We start from the raw sequence: 13,340 nt of genomic DNA, 5'->3' as shown, positions 1-13,340 counted from the left end.
ATCACCACACTGCAGCATTTCCCCATCTACAATGAGGGTTCTGGCTGTACCTCACTCACTGTTTCTGGAGGAAAAGCACCAAGAATAGTGATCCTCCATCACACAGGATTATTCCAATGGCTGTCTGTGCCAGCACCTGTGTGCTCTGTGCTGCCCCACAGCAAGCACCTGTAGGGTGAGGCATTCCCAACAGGAGCTTCTGAAGGAAATCAAGTCTTTGCTCCAACAGCAACTCCTTTATTTACTCATCTAGAAAAAGGAGAATGATTTTCATCAACAGAGAGAGGCTTCACTGCTCCCACACAATATGCAGGAACACACCAAGAACCTGGCAAGTCTCTGCAGTGTTCTTGCACCTCCCTACACACACATGCCAGTATCAATAGCACAGACCATTGCCACTTGCAGTGGGAGCTGTAAAATAAAAAAGTTTAGAGCATCTCACTGAATTTTAAAATTTTGGTGAGATTCTGAGTTATGTGCACTTGTTCAGTAATTAAGGGCCAACAATCCCTTTATGATCAAAGGCTGACCCCAATCACATGGATGGATCCTGTATCATACCTTGACACAGACTTTGACACATCACTTGAGATATTTTTTTCATATTTTAATCATATTCCATTAGCTCACTGGTTACTGTATTTTGGTTTTATGGCACAAGTTCCAGTAGGAGTTGGCTCATTTAAGCACACTAACATGATGGACTCAAATACCATTATCTGAGTTTCCTACCCCATTAAACCATTTGGAGATTAATTTCCCCCTTGTTGAGGAAGTTCCTTATTGTAGCTGAACTAAAAAGTATGTGTTGCAATAGTCTGCAATGAGTGCAGTATGACATTTGAGATTATTCCAGTGGATGTAATCATTGAGACACTTTTGGGATCCAGCATGAGTTATTTCACAGAGCTCCAGACAAACGTGACATCACTTTCGTTTCAGATGACCAGAACTCTGCCCCTCCCCTCCACCAAATTCCATGCATAAATAGCCCATTACAGAAGCTACCACATTTTTCACCAGTAAAATCCATGAACAGACACAAGTGCAAAGCAAAATGTCATTTTATTTAATTCAAGGACTATTTTCCTTCTAGTATTGCTGAAGGGATCACCTCCTGGGGAATTGATCATTACAAAGTCCCTGTCTAAAAGTTCAAGTGCTCTTGTTGTACATTCTTTTGAAACACAGAAAACATAATGACCAAATAGGTGGGCAGCTACTTGCAGTTTTGGCCCACCTAAATTAGCATTGCTTCAGGCTAGAAAACAATTCAAGTAGTAAAATAATGAAAAATGTTAACCTTTAAGGTCACTACCATATTTTGATCAAAAAAGTCCTGAATGTATGAAAAGAACATTTGTACATGTTATGAAGTTGTTTTTTAACCAGACACTGTCAAAGATGGCAGTTAAATATTTTGGACCAGTTGTCAACCAGATATTTAAGAGTTCTATCTGAAGGTTTATTACCAATTTCATTATGCAATTCACTTTTCACATTAAGCTCTTTAACAAAAGCAACATAGACCCGCACCAGAATCACTGTAGACAGATTTAGTTTTATAGAATGCCCTTCTGAAAATTCATTTCAAAATAGAGATGCTTTTTCTCCAGAACTGTAAAAGCCATAAAAATGCAAAATATTTGTTAGGAAATTTTTAATCAAAATTATTCCTTAATGTTCAAAATAACATTTAACCTCCTACTATTTTTTTTGTTGTTGTTGTCATCCACATATTGACCAATAGACTAAACAGGTAACAATGGTTCACGTTTTTCCCCCACCTGAAACATTTCTTCTAACACAGCCCCAAAGATAGGCAATACAGAGATTCAGGGACATGGATTATGCATGGCAAAGGTAATCCTCTATCACTTTAATTTAGAACAATTCTGATTCTAGCACACAACTTGGAGTCTCAGTTGTTTTCAATCTGCTCCAGGTCCAAGTCCCCACAGTCTAGAGGGAAGATTCCTTCTTCAGTGCTCTCACAATCGCTCGTGTCCTCGTCGCTTTCGCACACCGCGTCTGCTTTCTTATAATCCCTTGTTTTGAAGCCACCTTGGCACGACCCGTGGTGCCTCCCTTCATCCAGCTGCTCTTTCATCGGGCTGGAGCCAGGGGTGATGATGTTCATAAGATCATTTGAGTCACATGGGGATGACACAATTGTCTTCATTTGTGTGTCATCATCATCATCTTCATAGTCAAGGGAGCAAAGACTTTTGGAATTTTTTAAAGTCTGCAATTAAAAAAAAAAAAAGAGAAACCATGACTACATTAAACATGACTGGACAGGAGGAAAAGAATAAATTCTTGACATTCTTGAATGGTTTGAGTGTATGTACTCAAGAGTGCCACGTGTTTAAAGTAATCCTCGAAATGAGAGGCATGAAGGAAGAGGAAGAATGGTATTTATTACTACACAGTCAGGCTTTGCATGGATATTTTGCCTAGATTCCCATCTGTGAGAAAAACAGTCCTCTTTTTTATGCAGGAAGAGCCAAAACCCTACCCTTGGTCAACTACATAAGGAAAGAGAGACACGCACCCAGTTTGCTGTATTGGGTTTCTGGCAAATCCAGAGCAGAGCATTTGGTGACACCAGCATTTAGGTCAGACAGCTGCCTTGCAGCCTGCTCAACAATTAATATCCCCTGCAGACAATGAGCCCTCAGGCGTCCCCTCAGAGACTGCCAGGACAACTGGCACATTTGGGTAGTCTCAAACAGAAGAAACCCAAGCCTCTACTGGGAGCATCCTGCTTAGTCAGTCTTTCAGCTGGGTACTGTCTGAACAGGAGCTCAGGAGCAATTCTGTTTAAATTCAAAGGATATTAAAACTAGAGGGGCACCCATCTTTATTTGCACAATGGCAAAAGAAAAGAAACACTCAGTAAATGTTCTACCTCTGTACCAGAGATAAAGGAAAAATGCCTGAGCTCCTCAGACTGTAAGGGATCTTTGGCTAGAATCCAGGGAGAGCATTTAAGAAAAAACCAAATATACAGAGAGCAGAACTTAAAATTTAACAAGTGAAAAACTTCCAAATTGTGCCTGATGCAAGCGCCCAGTGAGAGGAAGGTGAAACAGCCAGGGCTCCTCTGAGAAGTGGTGCAAGACAGAATAATGTCACACTCATTTTCAGTCTCTCACTGGTTAAGTGACTCCAGCCTCACAGACAGCAATCATTGTATTACAAGGAGATCCACAGGGAAAAGGACCAACTTTCACACCCATTTCCAGCTTCCTCCCCCAATTTGTCATTTCTTAAGTATTTCATATTTGTTTATTTGAGATGGGAACATTGCAACATTCCTAGTATGCTGTATTCCAGATGCTCTTCCAGACAACAATGTAATGGTTCCTGCTCCACCAATGCACACCAGCACCCACATAAGGGGGCTTCTAGCATCTTTGGGTATTTTTTTAAACAAAACTTGACAAATTCAGAAGAAGTTTGAATTAGCCTTGTTTGTATACAGCTGGTTAAACAAGGAAAGCTCACCAGGGGGAGGGGATTAGCCTGATCCCTTAGGCTGATGTAACATGTGGAACACCTTGCAGACAATCCCACTGCAAGGTCACAGAGTTCCTTGGACATACCTACATCAAATCTGCATGGAAAGCTCACTCACTGGAGGGAAAGTTCAGGTAAAGGGACAAAGCAGAGCACTCGAGGGTTGGAGCTCAGTCACAGCACAGGCAGGCTGAGGGTGGGATGGGCAGCACTGGGATGGGATGGTGGCCCCATCACTGGTGCCCCTCCACAGGAAAGGCACTGCAGCAGCATTCCCTGAGCCTGCACCACATTTAACACACCAATGCAAAACATTTCTCCACTGATCAGAGGTTTGTTTTGCTCTTCCCCTGCTCAAACAGCTTAAATATCTCACAACACACATTAGATGTTAGTTAAAAAGTCATACATTTCCAGGCAGAAAGAGCTATAAGGGATAATCTAATTTGTTTGAACGGACAAACCAGACCTCATCTAGGAGCTGATTTATGTAACTCCAAGGCCTGCATCAAAGATGAGCTCTCAGAAAAAAAAATTACTGCTAGTCATAGTTCTGTCAGGAGGAATTCAAAGTCTTTGTTAGCCATGGTTAAAGCCCATATCCAATTTTGCATGTGACTAACACCAATAAGATAAATAATCTTGCATGATCAAAAAGATTTTCAAATTCACTCTCCTGTGAAAACAGCTTCAGTATAATATACATTCCTGCTTTCAAAATGCTTCAATATAGCTCACTTACATTTTATTCAAGTAGAAACATTTGAGAACATTTGAGTTTCTTTCTATGACTAACAGGTACAAATTTCTCTCCTATTTGCTTAAAAGCAAACCAGTATATTTTTAAAGTAAAAAACATTTAAGTATATTTTTATCCTAAGTCTATCTCACTGCTTTGAAAAACAAGATATGTTCTATCTCCATATAGGGGACAATATTTTCAGTTCTTTAAACTTATAGTAGGAACTGGGAAGAAAAGGAACCAAATAAAGAGAAGCTTTGAAAGTTCTGCTTTCACTGTCTTAGAAAGGAATTCCTGAGTCCCCCTTCAAAATATCTTTTATTCAGTTTACTGCAAGAAATTAATCCAACCACACAGCTGTCTTTCTAGAAGGTTTGTGTACATAAATGGAAAATTGCCTGTTAGCTGTACTGTGCTGAAACCACTTGAATGGGAACTTTTAGCTGGTTTCAACACAACAGCAAGTGCATTCAACTGGTTCTTTGTTCACCCACTTGTCACAACCTCACCAAACTAAAAATAGGTGGATTTATTATCTCGCAGCACAATCCAGCTCCTTTCACAAAGCAAAAGGTAGAAATTGCAATGCATTCAGGCCCTCTGAACTGCAGCTTTCCATGCTACACTGGTACAGTACCACACCTTTCAAGAACAATTGTGCTCAGTGGGGAGCCTGCGAGTACTTGCTCAATGGTCCTCATTTTATAAAGGATGCTGGACTAGCAAGACAAAAGAGTCCACAGTTGGCAATGGATAGAACTCAATCAGCTAGAAGTATTCTTTTGTGTGATGGGAAAAAAGGGGAAAAAAACCCCTCAGAGTTTTAAAAGAAGTGAGGCGATAAAATGTCTGAATATTAAGGAAAAAACCCCAACTTTGTACCAAAAACAATGGTGGAGAAGGAAATAAAAGAAATCTCTCTAGACCCTTGCCATACAAAGCAAACAAGAAAGGCCCAGAGCAGCTTGAAAGGAAGCTAATGTCTGTACTCTTTATTAAACCTTCACTTCAGAAACCCATAATACATCACTTTCCAAATATAAGAAGCAATAAAAAGGTTGTTTTTGTTTTACTAACAAAACTAGAGCATTTGCTACAGTAGTCAAGGGGAAAAAAATAAGACATTTATGTGCATGAAAACCTAGTGTATATAATGGGAGCAGCAGTTCTCATGCTTCTCCCCCAAGCCCCCATCATCCTCCAGGTCCAGCCCTTGGCTTTGAGTGGGGGTGAAGATCCAGCTGCTCTGAAGAGGTGCAGCTGCAGCAGCTGGCACTCCCTGAGGAGCAGAGGAAGCCTGAAACCACCACCAGCCCTCAGCCCATCCTATTCCTTTCTCAGCACCAGTTATCACTGATGGGCTGCTCCCTGAAGGCACAGGCTTAGGCAGAGAGGGAATTCATCAGGCTAATCAGACTGGTTATGTGGTTTGCTTCCTGTCCCATCCCGAGACTTCAGCCTGCAATGGCACAAGAGATGCTGCTTTAAGAGTAGCACACAGGATTTCTTGACTGTTGAGGTCTCTCTACCAGTAATATGAAATACATGGATGGTGCAGTGGTCCTCATGAGGAGGAGATCCTGGAATTTCCTGGAGTATCAGCATCTAATCCAAGAGCAAAACACTGAAGTAGCAGAAGCCAAGCATGGAGCAACATGTGGCTTTTTTGTTCCTTCCCTGTATCTAGCCACTTGATGGAGAAGGGGCAAGTCAGATGGGCTGCACTTCTCCCTTTCAGAGCTTCATGGGTCCTCACTTCACTTCCTTGAATTGGGTTTCCTGTAGATTAGTGAGACTGGCTCCAAAAATGCCTTTACTGATGGTAACTCATAGCTAAACTTCAGATCAGAAGCACCACAAACAGCACAATGCATTTGTGTCTCAGACCAACCTGTCCCCAAAGAGGTCACAGCTGAGTCTCAGCAGCAACAAAACCCAACCATGGAACAAATTTGTTTTTGAAGAGATTCCATTCAGTGAAGTTAAGGGGGAGGCTTAAGGAAGGACTTTGTCAGAACTGACACAAAAGCCTGGTGCTGAGCAGGGCTCAATCACACAGAACAAACCATCACCTGGCTGACATCACAGCCAACACACACAGATGTGCAGGGTGTCCCTCCCTCCTGTAAACTGAATTTGCACTTCAAGCACCTAATTACATTAGTACCTTCACCTGTGACAATTCAAGCTGGAGATATCTACAGTGTCTACTGTAAACAATTAGAAATGTCAACTTGTTGTACAGATTAAAAAATATCCCATCACGGTCCTAATCCCTGCATCTTCTACTATGCATGAAGTGAAAAACAGTAATAAAAATGCTGTGTTTGTGTAACAAACTAATAATCTTTCTGTAGAATAAATCTCTTGACATTTGACTCTGACTTTTCGGTCTTGAATTGCACTGAGCATTTTGTGAACACTCCAGTGTTTGCAGATAACCTTAGCATTCAAGAAACATGCAGCTGAGTAGAAATGCTGCTTCACTGGTACAAAGTGGTGCTGACAGGAAGAAAACAATATAGTATTCTCCATGATGTCATGTGCTTGAGGCTTGCTAATGCACTACAAGTTAAACCCCTAAGTGGGAAAGAATCTCCCCCTGTTCAAACAAGAAATTAAAAGGTGTAGAAATAAATTAGATTTTATAATTCAAGTGTCTAGGAAAATACTTCAGGACCAAAACCACTGCAGATTTTTAAGTTGTGCATTTGAAGTAAATCAAAAGACCCATAATTATTTTTCTTGTACCAGGTTAAAAAACAAGTAGTGAACAAAACCATTGCTTATGTACTTATTTATGTATTATGTGGAAGCCATCAAATCCCAAGAAAATTCCTGACACCTTCATGGGCAAAATCAAGTTCAAACTGATTTGGGAACCAAAGATGCTGTTCTCTTTGTTTTAAATCTGCAGTTATCCCTCATTTTCCTGGAAATTTGACATGTACTTTTATATATTAAAAATGTCATGTTTATGTCATCATCTATAGCTAGTAATCAGAAAAAAACTGGAATACTGGATATGAATGAGAAAGAGCAAACAGCCTCTAACATTCTGCCATGTAAATAGACACTGAACTATAATAACCATTCCTTCCAGCAGAGAAAGAATTACTGCTGCAATTCTTGCAGTCAAATAAGGTAAAACTCTATTTGCAATGCCAAAGACCCAGTTAAAACTCGGTACAAGCTGACAGTAATACACAGCAATATGGCTGTGACTTGAAATGACAACTGTTCAGTGCTTTGTCTCTGCTGTATCTTCAAAGATGATTTCAATTTTTTTAGATGTAGGTGCCCAGGGAGGGAAGGAAACTGCCATCAACTCATTTCACATCAGATGCTAAACAGCATCATGATGTAACAGGCTTTCATCTCCCACTAGCCAGACTGTTCTAGATTTAAGTGTGCAGTTTTCTGGTGTAGTCTACCATGAAAGTTGATCTATTTATTGGCCTAGATATTCTTATAAGTTTTGTTTATAAGCAGCAAGAACCTGTGATTTAATTTGGCTTTCTATTTAGTGCTATTAGTTGAAAAAAATTGTATGTCTGAAAGAAATATTTAAGTGAAATGCTGAATGTACATAATTATGCTCAGATATGCCAGAATACAAGGCTGTTCATTCTGTAAACTGAGAGAAACCACTGGAAGAGTTAAAGACTCCAAGTGAAAAATGATAAAATGCACAAAGCCAGGGGGACAGGAGGGGAAATCAGGGTGCAGTTCCCTGACTGAACCTCACTGCATCCACACAGGGTGCCCAGCACTGGTGAGGGGATCTCAAACTCAGGGCACTGCAGCCCTCAGAGCTGTGAAGCAGCCTACTCACCTAGCCAGGAAACTTGTAGGACCCAGTTAACATCACTGCTATCACACCACAATCCAAACAGCCAAGTTGGAGGCATGGGAGATCCCAAATAAATCAGGAATTACCAACAGCATGGACTGATTCAACCCAAATAGCTACTGCCCCCTGCCCCAAACTCAGACCTAAAAATCATCCCTCATGGGCACTGCACATACAATAGTAAATTTCACACTCTAAATATCCCCTCAAACAAAGCATCTTTTCCTTTTAGTGGTTTGCAAAGATGATCTGAACAACTGAGAGCATCCCCAGCCCGCCTCAGAGCTATCAGCTCACCCCACTCGTGGCTTACATGCACTCAGGGAAGTCTCAACATCAAGTAACATAAGAAACTAAGGAATTTAAGCAGATTAGTTTGTCAGCCTAAAATTGTTTAAAAACTGAATTTAAGCAGCCAAACTACTACTGTAATTTTGTAGTTATTCCTTTAAAAATTAAATTTTGGTCAGATGGGGCAATTTAGTGCAGGAAGCTGTGCTGGGGTTTAGCAGCTTCTACAAGTTCAGGACCATTCATCTCAGGGGTTAACTTTTGTTTGCTTTTAAAGACAAATTGAAAGCTAAGCAAGTTAATGCAGTACTTAATGTAATACAGTCAAGAATATGATTCAACACTACTGCTAACATGGAGAGAGTGAACATATATAGCAATTCTCCCTTTTATAAAGCCCAAACCAACATTAAACCACATTTTTAAAAGTTTACAGTATGGAGTTTTAATCAAGATGTTAGATTTTCTAATTCAGTGGATTTGTGAACTGCAACCTTTTACCTTCCCTGTCTGAGTATAAATCATGCAAGCTTTTATTGTAAGAATGTGGAATTGCACTCTACAAACATCAGGCCTACCTATTTCACCTGCATGTAATTAAGCAGAGAAAGTTTCAGCTATTCTTAGGCCCAGTCCAGCAGGCACCTACAGATGCTATGAATTATGCCATTAGCTCCAACACAGGGGGCTCACACAGAGGATTTAACTCTTCTGAAGTGACCAATAATCAATACAGTGCCAAAGTGGAACACAGGGGAATTGCTTTGTTCAGCTGCCTAACACAGCACAAGGCTTGGGCCAGGGAGGAGGAGGTTTAAGCCAAATAGGACAATTCCTGGATACAGCAGCAGTGCTCATCTGAAATGCACCCATGCATTAAAACAGAGCTTTCTTCAAAAGCAAAGAAGCAACACAGGAAAAAAAAAAAGTTATTCCAAAGGGCACTGAAAGAGCAGGGAAAGGGCCTGGATGAGGGGTTCTTGCTCCAGCAAGAGCTGCTGTCAGGGGTCTCTGCAGTACCACAGAAATTCTTCTGCCTTAAGGTAAACCACTGTCTTTGCACACCTTTACCCAGATTTTTACTACTCAGTGCTTGACCCTAAGCACATCTCTATTATAGATAGTGAATTTATGGACAGACTGAAGAGCTGGATAATATGGAACTGGGCCTCTACTGTGCTTGAGCTGCATAAGCTCAAGAGGCTTTGGTCTGGCAAATCCAATCAGCCAACAGCACTAATGAGCAATGGTGTGATGAACAAACAGCTGCACCACTTGTGTGCATACAGGGATGATAAACACATCTGGTTTTGTAGGAGAAGGACACAGAGGGAAACAATGTAAGCACATGCTCTCTCCCAGCAGAAGTGATTCATGCTTTGCCAGAGTTGTTCCCTCATTTCCTATTCAAGAACTATTACCTTTCCTTTCAGAAAGAAAACAGGCTGCAGAAGCAAGAAGCAAACTGTGTATTACCATCTTCTGTAGTAATATGATAAAATAATTTTATGAAGACTTAGTTAAACCAAACCTAATTAATACAGGTGAAAGATGCATCTATTTTTCCACATTTCAGACTGGGAAATAAGAAGGCACACAGACACATCATTAACATGAGCTACACACACATCCCCAAACAGAAACACAGGCACAAAAGGAGCAGCACAAGAAAACTGCTTTACAAGACTCTGATTGCTTGCAGTACCATCTCTCAGTGTTCAGCATTCAGGATCCAAAAACAAAGACCACCCTGGGTAGTCAAAGCCTTCTGATGTATTATTCCTCTGACAGAAGAATTAACAGACTACAATCAACTCTGAAACAACATAAACAAAAAAGTTACCTCCAACCCCAGGAGTTTTAATAAGTTTCTCAGTTTCTAACTAGGCACATTTAGACAAGAGAAAAAGCTCTACCTGTGCTTCCACAAAACTCCAAATAAAAAGTGACATTTCAAAGTTTGCTTTGCCATGCCAGAATCTGCTCTCAAGTAACAAGGTTTAAGTTGACTGATTATGCACTGGAGTAACACAGGACAGGATTTGACCCTTGTGGCTTCAAAACATGACCATATTGGCTTCATTTCCTGCCATTTATGTGTCATCTATTTTTATAGAGAAGTTCTATTCCTGAGAAGTTTAGCCAAGGTCTTATTCCTTCATGACTTTGTTATGAGCTGCAAACAATTACTTTAACAACTGAATCACATATGCACCAATTGATGCAGTGTACATCCATGTACCAACTTCTCTTCAAATTCCTACATGTTCCCTTTTCATTTCATTTTTCTCCTCAGGTCCAATATTAAGTTGATGTGATGGGTCAAACTTAGGAGAAATTAGAGAAGTAAACCCCAAATCCTGATTGCAATGCTGCCCTCATTAGTTACTGACAGATGTCAGACTCACCTATATTATTGCGTTATGCTGGAGCTCCATCATAACTAGCATTTTAAGGGATTCCATAATTGGGCCATAAAGTTCACTTCTGCCAGGGCAGAGGGATGGAGGAAAAAAAAGGGAAAACTACCCCATCAGCTTGGAAACAGTTCCCCCTTCTTCAACCAATTTTTCACAACAGAAATACTTGTCCAAAACAAAGCCCTAAGATCTTGCTATGCAAGTGCACAGAGGGACACACGGGCACAGACACACAGACAAAGCACAAGTGCTGCTATGAATCTTTTGCTCAGCTCAATGCAAAACCCACAATTTCACAGTAAATTCTTCCAGGAGTATTAATTCAAACTGTAGGTGGACCTTTACCACTAATTATTTCCAGAGACAAGTTAAATTGAACACAATGAGTTTAAGAATTAGTGCCAGGGATTGAAGGTGAACGGTGCAAGGACTGCATTTTTCTAGCTCAGTATCTGATTCTGGACTATTTGAACTTTTGAAATAATATGGTTCAGGAAGTGATCTTGATATTAAGTGACAAGACTGCTATATATTTTTAATACTTAGTCAGCTTGTACCAAAACTTCTATTTGCTAAATCAAATTCAGTCAAGTTGTTTATTGGTTCAAATAGCAAAGCTGACAACATGTCAGCAGTTGATGCTCAGTATGTTTTTTTGTAAACTCAGGAAACCATATATGTGGTCCTTTATCCTTCAGTGCAATACATGTTTTAAAACACATCATGCCAAGTCAGAGGAGAAGCAAAGCAAACACAACTTGTGTAAGGCAGAATCAACACTCACATTCCCAACACACCGAGGTAACACTAAAACTGAGCTCAAGCTCTCACTGCATGGCCTCAGTTTTCCTCTGTTGTGTAGTAAACCCAGAGTTTGCATGAAAAAGCTGCAACATTCAAAAAACCTGTACATTCAATTACTACATGTGCTTTGTTTTAAAGATGAGGATCTGTTTATGCTACCCCAGCTTGCAAACTTCCTAGCATTCCTTTTGAGTGTTAGTCACATGGTTACTAATACAATGAAAACTGGAATCAGGAAACTCATCAGAAGTCTCATCTATTTAAAACTCCTTTTCTGATAATACTTAAGTTTTATTGCAAAGCACAAGTCATCAGAATAAAAATAAATGAGTACTTTCAAATACAGAAACAGATGAGCTATTAGATTATCTGCAGCTCACCTTAACACTAAACCATCACCTCTCAGATCACTTATGCAGAAAACATCTCCTTATTAACTATATCCCATTAGAAGTTGCATCTAACAGCAACTTAAGAACAGAACAAACTTCAATTTTTATGTACTTGAAAAAAGCATGTAAACAAGTCAATATTTCCCATCCTAATGGACAAGATGACATCACTAAGTGATGTAGAGAAATTCCCATCAGTTCATTTTCACAGGTTTGAGATATCTGTTCTGCTTTTATCACACCTAGGCACCAGTGCATACATGCAGCAAGAACTGATCAGTGCAATGCAAGCCTAACAAAAGACCAAGTGACAGTTAAGTTTAAGACTTTTCCAAGTGATTTTAAGAAACTCCTCTGCAGAGAAAAGCCTCAGATGAATCAACTTGGTTTAAGGTCTCTTTTAGATGATGATGCATCAAATCAGAAAGTGACTGTCAAAAAGCAAGGGAAGCTTCACAACAGTTAACAGAGTATGGAAGAACAGAGTCTAGTTTCAGAGTTAAGTCCTTACATTCAAGTACCACAAAAATGTACTAATCTATTAATTTGATTAACATGTTATGATAAAAATACTGACTATTTAAAGAGCCCTCTCCCTGAATTACCCTGACTTAAATTCAAAGATGTACAACTTCTTTTTCTAATAAATTTCAGAAATTGCACTGGGATTTCATTTGTTGCCAAAAAATCTGGGAAAAGTTCCTGTATCGATGATGAAACACTACTCAACACTTCTGCTAGCCATCATCTCTTGCAATTTAGAGCATGGGGGAAAAAATAACTTAATCCTCTGCCACCTGCCAAAACCAGATGGTAAAACCTGAGAAAAGTGCTCTCACCTCTCTTTAAACCCTCTGGTGCAGCTTAGGCACATTAACTGTAAGTACCCTATATTTAACACTGAACCATGGCTCTTAACTCAGTATTGCATTGTTTTCCAAACAACATCACCAATAATTTTAGCATAATCCAATTTTCTGATGGGATAAGTAATAATTAAAAATGAAATGTCCACTGCTGGCTGAAACCTGGCATGGGAGTCAATAGATGGCCCCTTTCTTTTCTCATAATGTCAAATGCAGCTGGTCTGGTACTCATTAGCTCTTTCAGCAACAAATACTTATTGTACACACAGGAACTTGCAAAAAAGGAAAAGCAACTCTGCAGCAGATACTGAGCTGCCTCCTCTTCTTCTCAGCATGTTACTTACAGGAAAGTACCATTAAAGATCCTTGCAGAGCTGGCTGCAGGTATGGCAAAGCAGCTCAGTGATGAGCAGCTCTGGGGATCTGCAAGATATTTGTTACAGAATC

General features: G+C 40.0%; 1 protein-coding gene across 4 annotated transcripts in view; it reads right to left on the bottom strand.

The window, feature by feature from the left end:
- Nucleotides 1–1,049: 1,049 nt before the first annotated feature.
- The window catches only part of FAM53A (family with sequence similarity 53 member A), a 70,064-nt gene continuing 57,773 nt past the window's right edge, over nt 1,050–13,340 (bottom strand). For all 4 annotated transcript variants that reach the window (XM_036382638.1, XM_054514738.1, XM_054514739.1 and 1 more), the window contains exon 5: nt 1,050–2,248. In XM_036382638.1, coding sequence (XP_036238531.1) covers nt 1,925–2,248 — 324 coding nt within the window. In that variant the 3' untranslated portion in view covers nt 1,050–1,924. The remainder of the gene's footprint in view (nt 2,249–13,340) is intronic.

Source organism: Molothrus ater, chromosome 4 (genome assembly GCF_012460135.2).
Source record: "Molothrus ater isolate BHLD 08-10-18 breed brown headed cowbird chromosome 4, BPBGC_Mater_1.1, whole genome shotgun sequence".
NCBI classification, from domain to species: Eukaryota; Metazoa; Chordata; class Aves; order Passeriformes; family Icteridae; genus Molothrus; species Molothrus ater.
Note: the sequence above shows the minus strand (reverse complement) of the source record. Positions and strands in the feature narration are given on the sequence as shown.